The sequence below is a fragment of the Delphinapterus leucas genome, chromosome 3 (assembly GCF_059928025.1).
Source record: "Delphinapterus leucas isolate spDelLeu-1000000601 "Yukka" chromosome 3, BTC_Dleu_Yukka2, whole genome shotgun sequence".
Classification (NCBI taxonomy): domain Eukaryota; kingdom Metazoa; phylum Chordata; class Mammalia; order Artiodactyla; family Monodontidae; genus Delphinapterus; species Delphinapterus leucas.
This window is the reverse complement of record NC_143131.1, coordinates 104,534,108-104,551,601: the sequence shown is the minus strand read 5'-3', so window position 1 is coordinate 104,551,601 and position 17,494 is coordinate 104,534,108. Positions and strand designations below refer to the sequence as shown.

General features: G+C 42.2%; 1 protein-coding gene across 1 annotated transcript in view; it reads left to right on the top strand.

The window, feature by feature from the left end:
* Positions 1–4,691: 4,691 nt before the first annotated feature.
* The window catches only part of ZNF608 (zinc finger protein 608), a 104,345-nt gene continuing 91,542 nt past the window's right edge, over positions 4,692–17,494 (top strand). The window contains exon 1 of the mRNA XM_089909243.1: positions 4,692–7,380. Within this exon, the coding sequence (XP_089765369.1) occupies positions 6,472–7,380 (909 nt within the window). The 5' untranslated portion in view covers positions 4,692–6,471. The remainder of the gene's footprint in view (positions 7,381–17,494) is intronic.

Sequence of the window (17,494 nt, the reverse complement as noted above, 5' to 3'; positions counted from 1 at the left end):
CTAAAATATGGTAGAACTTCCCACTTTTGTGAGGGGAGTAGCTCTGATTTTCTAAGCCGGTAGTTAATTATCTTAGTTTCATTCATCAATTAGCTGATAGCCCTCTGATGTCTCTTGATTGGCCCCTTTGTCAAACAAAAGAAAACAAACACTCACAAAGCCAGCAGAATGACTCTGGTTGATTCAAGTCTCTAGGCGGAACTTGGAGGGTAGGAGGTGGGGGCGGGGTGCGAACGGAGTGTGGAGATGTTGGAATGGAAGGAGAATGCTTGAATTTATCAAAAACGGTTTGGGTTAAATATGTGATTGAATTTGGCATAAGCCTTTATCTTTAACCGGGTGGGGTTTATTAAAAAGGTTGAAGAATTAGGGTTAAGTATTGAAGTAAGGGTTAGATCAGATTATTTGAATATCAGGAAGCCTAAACTTTGGTTTTAGTTACACTAAGTCTATGCTGCAGAGCCTGTGATTTGCGTTTACCAAGGGAGTGTGTTGGAGGTGTTGCTTCTACCCTTTATGAACTTCAGCAGGTCTTATTTTCTATGCCTTTTCAAGTCCAGTTGTTTTAAAAGCTAATTATTGATTTTTCCAAGCTGATTATACAGGGTAGCCATGGGCTTCCAAAGATGGAAATACTCCAGGGACATAGGAAGTGCCTGAGTGATCTGGTCCTTTGAGGAACCACTCTTCTAAAAGAAGAAGAGTTAAAAATCAACGTGCATGTTCTATTAGCAGTGGGACACACACAAATTGTAAAATCTGTACGTTCAAAATTATAAAACAAATATGAAAGTTAAAATAGACGGTAAGTGGGTATCAGATTATCTTCTCTGCCCTATTTGTTAATGTACGGCTTTGCTTTGAAAATAAATCTATTTAGGCAGATCTAAGGACTATTATAGATTGCATTCCTCTAGTTTATGTACCCCAGCAAAGGATGGAAACTGCTGTTTATTACTATTTTAGCATCAAATCGAGTTCATCTTGGGTAGTGAAACAACTAATTGGCATTTTAAAAAATGAACTAAATACATCGAAAGCTCAAACACGAGTCAATAGACATTACTTAAAACATATGACATAAATATTTTTATTGATCCACAAAGTCATCACTGAATATTTATATCATAAGCAATCTTCTGCTAGCTCTAATTCACTTTATATGTCCATTTGACTCAGTTAAGACACATTCTTAAATTGCGATTGTCGTGTGGAAATTACAAACCCGGTAGTGCTGCATCTTTAACACTTGGGATCATGACACTTTCAATTAAATTCAGTGCACCCTTTGACTTTAAAATTTCCATATTCCAGCTCCTAAAAGTGATGGAAAATAACAATGAAAAATTAAAACTAAAAGTGCTTTAAAGGCTTAATATATATAAATACATTAGCTTAAGTATATTAGCGGTTACAGTACAATACTTGTTATTGTTAAACTTGTTATTTCATATTAACCTCTCTTGTCCTATGACCTCAGAGTCCCATTAACTTGGTTGCTGGCATTTGTCCTACAATACATTCTAAAATATTTTTGTGTTCTTGGTGGATTGCACGGTGTTGCGTTCAGAGGACTTTGACACCGGCTCTCCTCAAGAGAGGGTTAAATATTTGGGGAAGGGGAACTCTGACAATCCCTCGGCTTAAAAATGGTACTGGGACTGTTTAACGGGTTAATCTTCCTAGTATATTTATCTCCCACAAATCGATTTTTTTAAAAAATGAGACTAGCCCGAAGTGTTAACATGGTTGGCCGGGACCTCATTTTTAAAAAATTAAAAAAATTTTTTTGGAGCTGCCTAGGACCAGGTGGAAAAGCTTTGTTACTAATTCCAGGGAAGAACCTTTCACGTAGTGGTGGTTAAATGGTTGCCAGCTTTCACATTTCATTGCTTGTGGACCAGAAGCCTGGGAACAAAAGGGTTACTTGTTTCTCCACCACCGCCTTCACCCCCAGATCGATTTTTCTTATTTAATCAGCGAGTAAAATGAGACACAGAAGGAAAAAAAAAAAAAAAAAAAACCATTGAAAGAAGGGCAAAGCGGCGGGGGGAGAGTTGAAAGCCAGAAGGTGCAATACAGAAAATCAGTCCGGGGAGTTTGCGCTGCCGAGTCCTTGCAACACGGAATGGAAGCCGGCAAAACGCTCGCAGTCATTTCCACACAGCCAACCTCCCTTTTCTCCTCGCTACGCGCTAGTGGCTCATTTGGCTTCCCTCTGCCACCGAGCGATCACATACATTATTTCCCCCAAGATAACACAATCAAACTTATATTTACCGACATCCTCTCCTCGCAGCCTGTTTGAGATTTGTTTTAATAAATAAGTGTTTTATGTGAATGATGTAGTAATTGAAACAGGCGCACCATTTTTTTTTTTTCATCTTACTGCAGGAGGTTCCTCAACCCCAATCTGGTTGGAAAATAAAACGCTTTGTCTCCACAACCGCCCCCCACCGGACCCCCACCCGCTCTCAGTGTGTGTTTTATACGTGTGTATATCTCAACCCCCTACAGTAGCCAAGAGAAAGCAGCTAGCCAATGAGAGAGCCCAGTTTCATAAAAGCTGCTCTCTGATTGGCCCGATGAGAAAGGGCAATGGGAACAAAGAAAAGTCCCTTTCAGGTATAGAGGCTGAGAGCTCCTTTTGCTCCACTCCCCCTGTGTGTGTGTTGTGTTTCAGTCCTGATTTCAGTGTTGCAGAACAAGCTTGTTGTGTGTGTGCACCAGGGGAATTTTTCTTTTCTTTTTTTTAATTTGAATTTTTCTTTTTATAAAAAATACACAGGCCGGTCTGTGACATTTGATGGTCCATCTTCTTTAATAATAAATTTGTTGAAGAGATTATAATTTCCAAAATAAAGCGGCTGCAACCAAACACATTCAATGCAGTTAGAAGGAAAAGGTCAACTCGATCCAATACAGACCGTAAGTACGGTTGCGTGGTGTGTCTCTATATAGCACTTAGCGGGGACTTCATGCAGGGGAATGTGCGAGTTTTATGCATTGAAATGAGGAACTAGTTACAGGGTTTGGCTTTTGCATTGAGAACAACAATCCAAGAAGGGTGAATTTTTATTCAGTGGAGGGTGAAGCATTTGTAACTTCTTCACACAGATTAAGCTTGACTGGGCACTCGGCGTAACTTAGAGTAAACTACCTTTGGGGCTCTAACCCAAGGAGAATAAAAGTGACACAGTTACAAATCTTGATCTGCAGTGTCCATTCTCTAGCGCACCTCACCCCTCCCTCTCCTATCCTAGCTGGGAAGGACCCTCTTCCAAACTGAACCAGGAAAATGGGGGCAAGGGCAGAACAAGCCGATTTCTGTCTCTTGTCACATCTAGTGCCCATAATTTAATATTAAACAAGGGAATAGTCACCCATTACCTGTAATGGTTATAATTACCATTTTCCACCTCCTTAAAAAAGCAAGCAGCAAAAACACCATTAAGGGGAAAAAGTGCCCCACCCAACCCGAACAAACCCGCAAATAGTAACAATGGTGTGTTTATTACAGGACCTGGATTGGGAGCTAGCAAAATGTTTTTCTTTGTTTAAGACATGAGGGGGGGTCCCTAAAATCCAAGTAGCGTGGAGGTGCCCTGCCCCCCTCGCCTAGTCGTCCCTATCCCTGGCCCCTTGGCAAAGACGACAAATTGGAGATAAGCTGAGGAAAGGTTTATAAGGTGTTTCTTTAAAACATCTGCTTTGCTCTTGTACTCATTACATTTCACTCCTTCCGAACTTCCGAGAGCCTAGATCTGCGAGAAATGTTTCACATTCATAACTTGTAGCTGCTCCCACTGCAAGGGCGGGAGTGGGGGGAGGCGGCGGGGGGGGGGGAGAGTGTGTGCCGGGGAGGGGAGAGACCTTCAGCTTTTTTTTAAAGACCAGATCAGTATTTTCTTGATACGCTTGTCACCATTTTTGTTCTCACGACAACCAATTGAGCCCTTGATCCTCACGTGATGTGAAAGGCTTGCACTGTAACAAAATCGCTCCTTTTTGATGGTTGGTTGTTGCTAACTCGCCCATCCCCCTCCCCCAGCCCCGACATTTCCAGCAAAGCGACTCTCCACTTCCAATCTATCAACAATTCATTACTGTTTTTAGCTTCCAAACGCCAGCTAATTAAAAATACTAAGCCAAGCTCTGGGGCCATCTGACTAAACACAGGAGGGGGGGGTGAGAGAGGAGGAGGAGAGAAAAATAAATAAAAAGGAGACGCACCGTTTGCTGCGACTATAAACGGGAAAAACTGTCCTGAAAAAGGTCGCCTTAAAAAAAAAATCTTTTTTTGACTCTAATTATCGAATTACCACATGACTGATCGGCTTGAACGACAGCGGATTTTTCCCCCCCTTGGGGACTATACTAGGAACTCGGTTCCTTTTTCTTAAAACAACATAAAACAGGAAAACATCACATCCTTTAGGTTTCGAAGACTGAACCAATTTTAAACGCCGTTATTTTCCCTACCCCGCCGCCCCCCGGCCCCCACCCTGAATGCTGGTATAACTGGTTTATCAGCTCACTGAATCATCTGCTCCCCTCCCCCTCCACACCTTTCTTTTTCTCCTCTTGCTCGACTTCTCATCCCACCCTTTCCTCCACCTCCTGCTCCCTCCCTCCCTCTTCCTCCCCCATCCCCTTCCCCCTCCTTTCCTCTTAAGTTAGTTCAAGAAATCAAATCTGTTAGGACGGGCGGAAAAATGCCACTTCCCGACTAACAGGCGGAATCCAGCCCAGATTTTCAGTCCTTTCTTCTTATTCTTTCTTCCCTTTCACTAATTTATCCCGATGTTAGCACATTCTGTCTTGTTACTAGCGGACGCCTGTAGGTTTGCTACATGGGATCATTACTTACTGATCACGGTGACTCTGAAGTCTGGAACTGAAGGCGGAATGAGAAGTTGGGAAAACTTTTTTCTCTAAGCTCTCTCTTTTTTAAAAACTATTATTCTCGATGCTTGTTAAGAGGAAAAAAACCCTTTGGTGCTTCTGTTGTGAATGTGAAACATTATCTTCCAGCTGTACAGTGACACATTTTTTTAAGGAGAAAAGGACTGATCCGTTTGCCAAAAGGGGGGTGGGGAAGTGGAATAATGTTATCGAGTGATTATTCTGGCTGAGATGTGTTATTTGGTTCCTTCCTTCTTGATCATTTGGTGTTTAAGTAAAATGAGGCACAGGCTTGTTTGCCGAGTGGAGTGGGAAAGGCATTTTGATTTGCTGGCCTAATTAAAAAATGATAAAGGAGTAAAGGTAAGCAATGTCTGTGTGTGTGTGTGTGTGTATGTATATTTATTTTTTTTTCCTTGACAATCAACTGTTAAAAAGGGGCTGATCCCTTTAAAAACCGTTTTAACTGATCTTTGTCAAACACACACTCATTTGCGGTCATTGAGGCCACCTTGGCGCAGATCACTTAAAGTGTATGTCTTAATCAGTTTCCCGTACAGTCAGTAGCACCATATTTAACAGATTGAGCCAGTCTGTGACCTAGGAATACGGTAGAATTGTTTAGATGTAATTTCTTTTTCTCAAAAGGCATATATTTAGCCTTTTATTTGACACTGTCTTTTCTAAAATAGAGAAATGCTCTTAAAGACGTGTGTGTATATTTCAAAAATAAAATTGTATAAACTGTTGGGGAAGAGAGGATGGGGGGGTATGTGTATGGGGGCGTTATTGGTTGTTTTTTTCTGTTCCTTACTGGGAACAAAAACCAGATTGCCCAGACAATTTGTAAAAAGAAGTAATAAAATTAGAAATGAGGAAAATTTAGCAACATCATTCTGAAACTAGCCTTAGAGAACTTCCAGGGTCTGGTCTTTTAAAAACTGCAAGATCTAGGACATGTTTAAGGATGTTTAAAGCGTGTTCCTTCCTCTTGTCCGAGTGTTCAGGCTGTGTTTCTGGGGTTGTTACCATGTGTATGTGCTAGAAAAAAAAATCCTAAACTCTTTTTTTTTTCCCTTAAACGTTTCTGGACTTGACTCAGATTCTTAAGATATTTTAATGCTTTTTAAAAAGTGATTATCCTTGTGTTGTTGATAAAGGGCTTTTCTTTTTTAGCTACTGTAAGATGCTTACTGTCATGGGTACGTTTTTCGGGTTTGGTTATTTTTCTTTAAACCTGATATTGGACTGTGGAGACAATACATGAGCCACCTTCCTCACCATCCTTCCCTGTACCCCTCACTGACTCCCCAGTATTAATCGTTTTTTATTCTGGTAACACCCAGACAAGAAATATTCGACTTTTCCCCCCTTCACAGGAAAAGGTGGACCTGGACTGAAGGATGTAAAACCCCTGGACCCATTCCTGGGGCAGGAAAAAGAAGAGGAAGATTAGAAGATTTTTTTTTTTTTTTTTAAGAGAAAGCCCAGCGGAGCTAAACGAATGTCCCCTCATCTCCAAAGGAAAGTTCATCGGATTTTTATTCTAGAGAGCTCATCTTCAGGATGTCAGTGAACATTTCTACGGCAGGAAAGGGTGTGGATCCAAATACGGTTGATACTTATGACAGTGGCGATGATTGGGAAATCGGGGTTGGAAATTTAATAATTGATTTGGACGCTGATTTGGAGAAGGACAGACAGAAATTTGAAATGAATAATTCCACCAACACCACTAGCAGCAGCAACTCTAAGGATTGTGGAGGTCTGGCCTCCAGTGGGGCCGGTGCTACCGCAGCCTTAGCGGATGGCCTAAAATTTGCTTCTGTTCAGCCCTCTGCTCCCCAGGGGAATTCACACAAAGAGACCAGCAAATCAAAAGTGAAAAGGAGTAAAACTTCTAAGGATGCTAATAAATCTCTGCCTTCTGCTGCCTTGTATGGGATTCCCGAGATTAGCGGCACTGGCAAGAGGCAGGAAGTCCAAGGGCGCCCTGGAGAGGCAACTGGCATGAATTCAGCGCTGGGTCAAAGTGTGAGCGGCGGCGGCGGCGGCGGCGGCAACCCGAACAGCAATAGTACCAGCACCGGCACCTCCGCTGCCACCGCGGGAACGGCCTCCTGCGGGAAAAGCAAAGAGGAGAAGCCAGGTAAAAGCCAGAGCAGCCGAGGCGCCAAGCGGGATAAGGATGCGGGGAAATCCAGGAAGGACAAGCACGACCTGCTTCAGGGCCACCAGAATGGCAGTGGCAGCCAGGCCCCTTCCGGGGGCCTCTATGGCTTTGGGGCCAAGAGCAATGGAGGTGGCGCGAGCCCCTTCCACTGCGGGGGCACTGGGAGTGGCAGCGTCGCGGCTGCTGGGGAAGTTAGCAAAAGTGCCCCGGATTCAGGGCTCATGGGAAACTCTATGTTGGTAAAGAAGGAAGAGGAGGAGGAGGAGAGCCACAGGCGAATCAAGAAACTGAAAACTGAGAAGGTAGGATAAAGACGCCTTCCTAGATCTCCTACTTTCCTCTTTGTGTGCATTTGTGTGGGTGCGTGGTGGGTGGGGACGTGCCTCTGTGTGCCTTACACTTCGTGCTTTCTGGTTCTTTGTGAGATTTCTCTCCTGTGCATCCTTCCTGTGAACTTTTGGTATGGGGCAGCTTAACTTGGGTGCAGTGTTTAGCTCCTGCTTCTGCTGCCGCTTGTGGTGCTAGCGTTTGGGTCCCCAGGTGGGAGGGTCTGGGTGTTCCAAGTACCTTTTGCCCTGCAGAAGGGCTCTTGGCCAGTCAGCTCGTTGTGGTGTGCTTTTAACAGAAAACCTGCTCCTGTACCCACTTACCTCTTGTCCTGATTTCTCCCCCTAAGGAGAACTGTCTTCTGTTTTAATTTACACATCCTAGTATTTCTGGTAATGTGTCCTTAGGTGCAGGGTTCACGTTGCCTCCCCGGAGAGGTATGTCGAGGATTCGAATTTGCACTCCACCCTCCACCCATTTATTTTTTCATGATATTCTCCAAAATAGTCTTGTCAAAGGATATGGTACTGTTATTGGTCCCGAATGAAACCTTGGTCTCCTCGGGTCATTGGTTTCATAACCGTGTAGCAAGAATGGAATGGTTTTGGTGGCCGCCAGGACTCTTTCCTTGTTCCCTTGCCCAGTTCTTAGCTGGAGATTTAAGAGTGTTATCACTTGGATTTCTTGCCTGACCAGGGAGCTGAAATGTTGGTAAGAAAAGTGAAATGGACTTGGTGGATTGGTGTGCTGAAAGGTGAAAACAGAGCCAAAAGATACCCGAAATACGTGTTGCATTTGAGCGGTGGGGAGCGTTGATTTAGGTAATTCGGACCCTTTTTCCCCATCTTTGTCATTGTCGGAAAGTCTAGTGAGACACTGCCTTCGAAGAATTGCCCCTCGTGTTGTGCTGCTTTGTGCTGGAGGCCTAGGACTTACTGGTCCGGCAATTACTGTGCATTAAGTGATGTCCCAAGAGCTGAAGGTGCTCTGTCCACAGAGCAGGTTGGGAGTGAACTGGGGGAGTGAGTGCTGTCTCTATAAAATTAACCTTTAATTCTACAGATTGTGCCTTGCAGAAGCAAATGCGTATCATGTGGTTCGTGGCATGGTTGTTTGGTTATATGCTTATTAAATAATTCGATCTTTGCTATTTCTCACTTGGTCAAAACTGTGAAGTGTCTTTGGGTGATTATTTCTGTGTACAGTTTCTCACTGCTGTCTGTTTAAACCTTTTTCTTTTTGCAGGAATAAAGTTTCGGTTTTATGATCTTAGAAGTCGATGAAGGTACATTAAGGTGTAGATGATGCCAAACTCGCAAAAAGCCTCTGAACGCCTGCTTCTTCTATCCATATCCCCTTGGTCAGACAGCATTTCGCACTGATGACTTTAAATGCATTAAAAAAAATACAATCCAGGTTTCGATTCTTATGCTGAAGTGTGGACTTCGACATAATTCCTGCTGAAAGGCGTTCTGAAGTCCTCTTATTAGCACAGTAGAGCATTTACTTCTGTTGCCAGTAGTCTTCAAATTGCAGTTCTAATCTGCCCTAACTATCTAGATGAATTGCCCTAATCCAGTGCTCACAATGGCTGTGGTTAAGGAGTCAGAGCCATTTGATTGGATTCACCGCTGCCTGGAATGTGGGAGGTACTGCCCTTAGCCTTTTAATCTTCCAGCCAAATGTTCACAGTCAACAATTTTGTTTAGCTGGCAATTGGAACATTTCAGTATCTCAAAGGCTGCTGTCATGGCAACTGAGATGAGAGCGTGGTGTCGGTTCTCCAGTTTTTGTGTTCTTTTCGCTTTCCAGTCACACAGGAAACTGGATGAAAAATGGAAGAATTAAGTTATTCATATGCATGCAACTCATCTTCAGTCAGAGGAGTATAAGTGTGATAATATGAATTACCTAAATAAAGAGCAAACAAGTCATGATGGGTCTGGGGTGGAGGGAGGGGAGCAAGCACAGTGCATTTAGATTCATACCACTGCCAACCGTAGCTGCTGGTGTGGGCACAGGGCCCCTTCAGGGATGGCTCTGAGGGGCTTGAATACTGCAGTGTGGGCCATTCTCTGTCAAGCTATGGTGCTGGCTCAGGATCTGGAAGCCTGTTCTTTCAGCTTTCCTCCCCACGCCCACTGCACCCCAGAAGGACTTCTCTTAAGAACGCTTTCCTCCTTGGCACACAGAGATGGCACTCCCTTGTACAGATGCCACCCAGGGAAGTCACTCTAATTCCACTAACTCTTGGTTGTGTAAAATTTGACTTCAATTTAGAAAATACTTCCTAATGACAGGAGGAGACCTCTTGAGGCGGGAAAGATTTAGTAGGACAAACTTTACCTGGCAAAATAATTCGACACCGAGGCATCCTTTGAGAAAGGTTTTTTGATGTTTTTGTACAATGTTTTAATTTCAGCCTTGTTTGATTATCTGGGTTTGTGAAGAGTAAGTGTCTTAAGAGTGAAGGTGGTTAATTTTCAGCAATCGGATGTGGCTCATGAAGGGGTCAAATGTGAAAACCAAAGGGGGGGTGTAATGTGGTGTGTGTGCTTTTTTCTTTTTCTTTTTCCTGGTTGGATGGTTCCAGGAGATTCATAAGACTTGCTGTCACCGGTGAATTTTCACAGCATGCTTCTATGTCTATTTTTGGTCTGTTTATTCACTACACAAAGTCATGTAAAACATGATAAATTGGACCTTATGAAAGGTCCAATTATGAAATTAAATCAATGAGCGTTCTAGTCCTTTATGTGGAAACCACAAGTATGTTGTAAAAGTCGCCACTCTCTTAATATGTGAACAAAATCAAAACATGTCATAATTCTAAGATACTTGAGCTGTATTTCTATAGCCCATTTTGTGGTTAAGCCACCAGTGACGTGTCTGAATAAGTAGATTTGACGGTTTGGTTTTTGGTTGTTAAAACCTGCTTCCCCACCTGCCCCCTCCTTTTCTTTTGAAGCATAATAGCCTGTATTGAGGCTCTTCTGCATGTATCCTCCTTAACCGTCTTACAGTTTTGACCTATCAGACGGAGGCATTCGGCTGGGCTAATAGTTCAATACAGTACATGGGTTTATTTGATCGCTGGGATATTCCAAAATACATACAAGAATTCTTAAAAACAGCTGAGACTTCAAATACATGTGAAGAGCATAGGAGATCTTATGGTTGGGTCTTAGGATTCTGACTCTTCAGTATGCATTTAGAAAAGAGAATGATTTGAGTAATATCATGCTGCTTTCATTAAGCTGGTCCTTAACAGCCTAAGTGTGGGCTCTACAAATGGACCTGTCTATAAAGGATATCATTCATTTTATTTTATTCTCTTGTAGAAGCCTTTTTACACTTCACTAGGGAATTCTGGCACGTTTTCTAAGTGAGTGTGATTAGTTGAAGAACATATTTTGATTAATAAGTTTTGTGGATGATATGCTTCCCCCCCAAATATAGTGCCCCCTACAAATTCTGCTTAGAGAGTGCAGTTTATCTACTGTGAAATAAAAGGGCAGAAAGGTCACTTGCTATAATTAAAGAACAAAGTCCATTGTTGTTGGACAGCAAACTGTTTTGAAAGCTACATAAGGGATTTAGCTGTTGAAAACGCTGGTAACTAAGGGTGGCTCCCAATCAGCATTGATTCAGCTCCTTTCTTTTCTATGGGCTTCCTCGGAGGATGACAGGGCTTTTGCACTGGGTGCAGAGGGGCTGCTCTTTCCCCAACGAAGGTTTCTGTGAGACCCCGTGGAAGCTTGGAAGATTTGCATAACCAGGCACATCACTGGGTTCTGAGCACAGTATTTGTAATCTGCTGGGCTTGCTGGAGAAATTTTAAAAATTACTCAGCAACTGATCAAGATTGTGCTAAAAGAGATGAATAACGTTTAGCAACTTTTAATAACTTTGCAAATAGTCTGTAAAAAAAAAAAAAAAAAGAGGCGGGGAGGGATTGATTGTCCTAATGTCATGAGGTTAAGAATGCTCTTCAAGGGAAATTGCTTGGCTGCAAGATGGTTTTAATTAGGGTGTTAGAAAGACTTATTTTTCCTAAGCAGCATTTTATAGTTAGTAAATGAAATCTATGCCGAAAGTGCTAGGCAGAAATCTCCCTAACCACAGAGGTGTTCAATAACCAGATTCAAACAACATGGAAAGAACCATCTGTTCTTCGTTTTCAGCATGAAAAACAAGGATTGAACGGCTGAGATTTGCTCCAATTTTGACTGTGTGTGCCTTTTTTTTAATTTAAAAAAAGTTCACCTGGTACTTCATAGCAACTCGAAATTGCTGTAATATGAGCAACACTGTGAAAACACGTGTTCCTACATTTATTTTAACCAGTTCCACTTTTATTTAAAAGATTTCCAGAAGCTCAGCCATTGAACACTTTATAATGGTTATTCAGTTCCTGCAGGCAATCACAATGAGGGGTCAGTTCTTCAAAGATCTAACTATTTAGTCAGTATCTGAATTATTCTGTCAATTTTCCCCCTGGAGGCAAGGGGGGGGGGCGGCAAAGGCTCTCCCAGGCTAACTCTGGTCAGCGTTTATCGGTTAATCTAATTGTACGTGGTAGCCACACCTGGACCGATGTTTGTTTTACATAGACCTTGCTCTGGTTCAGAGCTGTTAGTCTAGGATTGTTGATCATGAGGGAAATATTCTTTTAATACTGATAACTTTGGAGTCCTTGACTTTTAGATGGTAAGCTTCTTGGCTTCTGGTTTTAGTAAGAGCCCTGGGTAAAACATTATCCGGCCTTTGTTTGAGGTCTTTTATAGAAGCTAATGACTGGGCTTGTGCCTCCCTCAGATAAATGACATTATCTCTGAGGGGGCTGACAGGAAACAGACATGTTAATGGTGAAGCTGCGGGGAGGATCTGCCCGGGTTCTGACAAAAGAGTGGAGAAGGGACCCCTGGTTGTGGTCATTAACACATAATGCATTCTTGCTCTTCCTAAGAGGCCCTTGATAATTGGAAAGCTATTTTAGCCACAAGCACTTAAATCATAAATCTACCACTCCTAGTCCCTTTGCATTCTTAAAAGTAGCAAAGTAATGTGTTTTTTGTTAACAAGTGTGTGATCTGGTTTTTTAAAAATGGTGGCAGTTCTAGGCAGTGTGGTAATGACGTTTGGGAGGGCTGCACATCCCACTGCTTCTATCAGATGGGATCTCTCTTTGTCTTTCACCAGGGCTCAGTCATCCCTCTACTTTAGTAAACGAAGAAGTGGGTCCCATAAGTAAAAAGAAATATTTTTATACTTGAAGATGTCTCATGGAGAGGGATAGAATCTGTTTTTTCTAAGTTGGGCAAAAAGATTTTGCTCAGTGATTTGAATGTAATGAAACCTGCCTTTTGAAGTGTATGTTTAAAAAGTCATGGGTATAATTGAGTTTCAATGCAGTTTAAACTCTCTGCTTCTTGAACAGGGATAATTGCCATGTTGAACACACTCTAGAGGTGTAGAAGAGGTGGAAGGATCACGTTGTTCTATTCTTTAATATTAAGCACTGGAAGTTTTTCATAGTAATTACTGTAGCACAACATAGTTTTGATTGCCAGCACTCTGAACTTGCCGGTGATCTGAACATCAAGGGCTTTGCTTGAATACTAAACAGTTTATTCCTAAGTTACTTGTATCACATTCTTGTAGAACATGGAAACCAGAACTAAGGAAATACTGGGCGCTCCTTAGCAACAGCGGAGCGGAAATAACCCCTCTTCACTAGGACAGTTGTCGATAAATAATAATACCCTTTTAATCTGTACATTTAAGGTTATAGGGAAAGAGAACAGGTGAAATCTCTGACCCAGGAATGACTTCAGTCGTCATTACAGGCTCATACAGGGATCAGACTGGTACCCTGTGTCTGGTATTTATTTCATAGGTATGTGTGTAGAAATGTTATAGTGGCACATATAGCTGTTGGGTTGGGAGTGGACTGGGACTGTTTAGTTAGTGTGGGCTTTATTCTTTTAGAAGAAGTCACCGTTGATTTTCTGTTCCACTCTGCTGCCAAGTAATTGGCCCCTTCATATCCATCCAGTTCTCTCTCCCAGCTGAAGTTTCTTTAGTGACTTCTTGCTCTCCGTAGCAAGTTCTTTTTAATTTAAGCTAAAGGTTTTGGCAGTGCGAACAAAGCCTTTGCAACTGAATGAAAGGTTGTTAAATAATTCATAGTAGATTGACCATCAGTCGGGCTGTTTGTAATGCTATTTTGAGCGCATAAAGGATATTCAAGACGGGGAGATTGGCACCTTGCTCCTAGAGCTGAGTTCTGCATATCTGCTAAATTTTGGTTAGAAATACCTTTGAGAAAGTATTAAAATAGATTATAGGTTTTGCCTGAAGAACTGAAGAGATTACAAAGCGAATACTTCTCATATTTTGATAGGTCAGTGGCCTTTGAACCACCTGTATCTCGTCTGGTATTCAGAAGGCTTCCCCCCTTCCCCATGAAGCTAAATGAAAATTTAGAAATATCTATTTTGGTTGTAATAGAGAACTCAAAGAGAAGGGTGCTTCGGTCCAAACAAATGGGTTGGAAGTGATGAATAAATGCTGCTGCTGGTTTTTCAAAGCTACTCTTTCTTCTTTCTCATCCCCACCTCCCAGCCCAGTTGGATTATTATTCACTGTGACTATTCTTGCTCAACCACTGAGCTTTTTGCCACTCCTGGTCATCCTCATTCTCAGCTAGCACCTTAAGAAAAAGGTGCCTACGGGGGACATGTAGGCACATTCCAGTAATGCCATACGAAGGCTGCTTTCACAGTTTAGAAATGTATTGATTGTATTTTGTGTTGCACATAATGATTTTAGGAAGTGGATATTTAGGTTGTGGAATGGGCTTATTATCTTAACCAGAGAGCAGATGGCATGGTGCCACAGACGTATAACGTTTACTTAAAGGGACTTTTAAGGTTTTGATGTGTTTTCTTTTCCTCTTATTTCCCTGATGGCTTCTTTTTATTGAAGGGTAACTTAAGGAGACCTGGTAGCAATTTTACTGCCTTCCCCCTGACAGTTTGAAATAATAGCTTGGTCTTTGGTTGTACTGATCTTCTACCAGTCAACTTGATTCTGGTTTTTGTCATGTGGCAGTGAATTAAGAAAAAAAAAAAAAAAGGGTTTGTAGTATGTTTTAAGAGATGGACTCTTTTCTATGCTTCAATTAGCAACAGACGACAAAGTTCCAATTGGTCACACTTTCAGGAACTCCTAGAAGTGACTGTTCCTCCTTTTGATTTAAGAAAACTCCTGATTTGGGTTTCTTAGGAAAGCACATCTGGTCCTCTGGCTGCTTTAGATCCACCTTTTTTGTCTTGTGCATTAGTTCCTGCAGGTTCAAAGGTCCTTTTTGAGTTGTTCTTGGTAGGTTAGCACGCTTTCCCCATACTGGAGGGCTGTCCTTTTTTTGGTTGCTACGCCTACCACGTGTTTGAATTCACTTGGCATAAAAATACCGTTTGTTTCAATGACTGGATTTTACAGTTTTACCCATTCTTCACTTAGAACATCATCAGGATGAGTTGGAAAGCATCTTTTTTTTTTTTTTTTTAACAAAGTGCGCATAGCCAGACCAGATTACTTTTGGATTTCCTGTCACCTCCTTGGCTGATTTATGGATGGCTCATGTTAAAAGCAACAATAATGTTTGAATTGGAAGGGCTGAAGCCTCGGGTTTTCATTCTTCATGGAGAACTGTTTATTTGTGTGTGGTTCACCACAGTACATGGATAATGCTATCAAATCTGTGCTTTATTATAGGCTTATGACTAGCACAGCAGCACTTAGTTATGTGTTTCTGCGTTTCCCTTCTTTGCCAATTCTTTTGTGATGGAAATGAAATTAGAACCGAATCTTTGCAGCCAAGGAGAGAATAGGCACAAGTAGAAATTGTCCCTTGAGCCAGTTCAGAAGTAAGCAGTGGTGATTTAAGAAACATTTTTCTCAAAGGAAGTGAAATCCATAGGAAAAAAAGGACTCCGATTTAACTTTTCCGTGAAGATCAGTGGAAGATGAGCCGCACACTTTGACAAATGGAGGCTGTTCCAACAGCAAGGCTTTATCCCTTTATATTGTTTCACATCTGAAGTAACTGATTGAAGAGCGGTTCCCATTCCCAAACCTTTCAGCTGCTTTGAAGGTGGAATGTGAGTTCAGTAATATTGTTGGCTTCTGCTCCCCGAAGGGAACAACATGATTTGAAGACAGAGCAATTGAGCTTTTCCGCATCAAACTCCATTTGGCCAATTGTCTCCATTTACATTCCTTGCCCAAATCCTTCACCAGCCTTTCCCATGATGCCGCAGCAGATGCCAGACACTGAAGTAGAAAGCGAGCAGCTGTTTCCATTACTCCAAGGCTGTATTATCCTCCACAATCTGCTTGCTTTTTCGCTCCCCTCCCCCACTGGAAAAAAAAGAAAAGAAACCTTCTCTCCCTCTGACGTTTGCCTGCTCGGGTTTATCAGCCTGCGGATTTTCTATCTTATCAGGACCACGGATTTCTCGGCAAGGCCCGGTTTATTGTTCCGCGGGGGAGCAGATGGAGGGCCCTGGGCTCCGGGGAGCGTGGCCGGGCCCGCGCGCTCCCGAAGCTGGGGGCCGTGGCGGGGGCGCGCCGCCGAGGCCGCGCCCTCCTTCCCTCCCAGGACCCGTTTATAGCCCCGAGCGCAGTAAATCTGTCAGCTCTTCACAACGCCGTCACCTCTTTCTTCATTTGCTCCGGCTTCTAGTTTGACAACGTTCCCCTGAGGCGGAATTCTAATCTGCTTCCAATTAGTTGCAAAATGTGACTGAAATTTCCACGTTATGACTGCTGTTTTACTTGCACGCATACATCCAGAAACAAATTAATGCTCTTGAATATTTATTTTTTGAGCCCTTGGATTTCCTTGAAGAAGAAGAGTTTCCAACTGTTGGGAATGACTTCCAGGATTTGCATCTTCTTCTCTGGAAGCCTTCTCTACTCAGTATATTGCACAATAACCACCGTGGGGTCCCCCCCCCCATCTCTTAATAAGCCTTTTCCAGCTTTTTCAAGATTTCTCAAAATGTGTCTGTTCAAGTTACACAAATCAATTTTTTAGTATTTGTAAAATAAAACAAGGATGTTTGCCCGAGTTTAATGGAGGGGTCCTCCTGGTGCATGTTTTAATAGAACACGAGTACACACAAATTTGCTTCTAAGTATAGCTGAAATACATTTGGTCAAGGCACAAAAGACTTGTTTGTTACACACTCTTAAATACTTTCATTTGATATTCAGAAACTGAACGAATCGAGCGATTAGTTAGCCTAACAGATACAAGGGCAGCATTAAAGATGTCACTATGGGCACTAATGCTATCCTACAAGTTTGTGCCTAGATCCCGAGCACACCTTCTGGCAGCTGTTGGAACTTGTGGGCTGCAGCTGGCATAGTCGATGGCTTCCTGTGACTTTAGTACCCCTTATCCTACATAATCCAGTGTTCTGAGAATGTCTTGGACTCTGGGTTTCGGGGTGGTTCTACTTTGAGGGAGGTCAACTACTCCAACTCTCTTTCCTCCTTTTTAGTGTTTGTTTTTTTAACAAAGATACTGATCCATCTGATTATATGTAAATATTAGAGTTGTTTACATCTTGGCTGCTGAGAAGGTCAAATTTAGCTTTATTACTTGTCTAAAAGATTACTTTCTCCTGCAAATTTTAGTACCAAGGCAGCGGGGTCTCGGCTTTAGTATTTGCAGAAAGGTGGTGCCCTTAAAGAATGTAAACAGCCACATTTACTGGTGTATTTTATTGTAGTGTTCAGTCTTCAGCATCTTGGCAGATTGATATCAACAGTAATAATGGACTCTAAAAAGGTGTGAAGAATTTTATTGATGGTAAAGTGGTTATGTTGATCACGTTACTCTGTATTAGTTTCTAAATAACACCTTCAAATGTAAATAGATCAATTTTTTTCTACCACGTTGTCACATATAGTCATAAAAGCCCTATATTGATTGATTTATAATGTCCCTTTTTAATGTGCTGTTTTCAATCACTATAACCAGGAGGTGGAGCGTTTATTTTACTATGTTTAAAA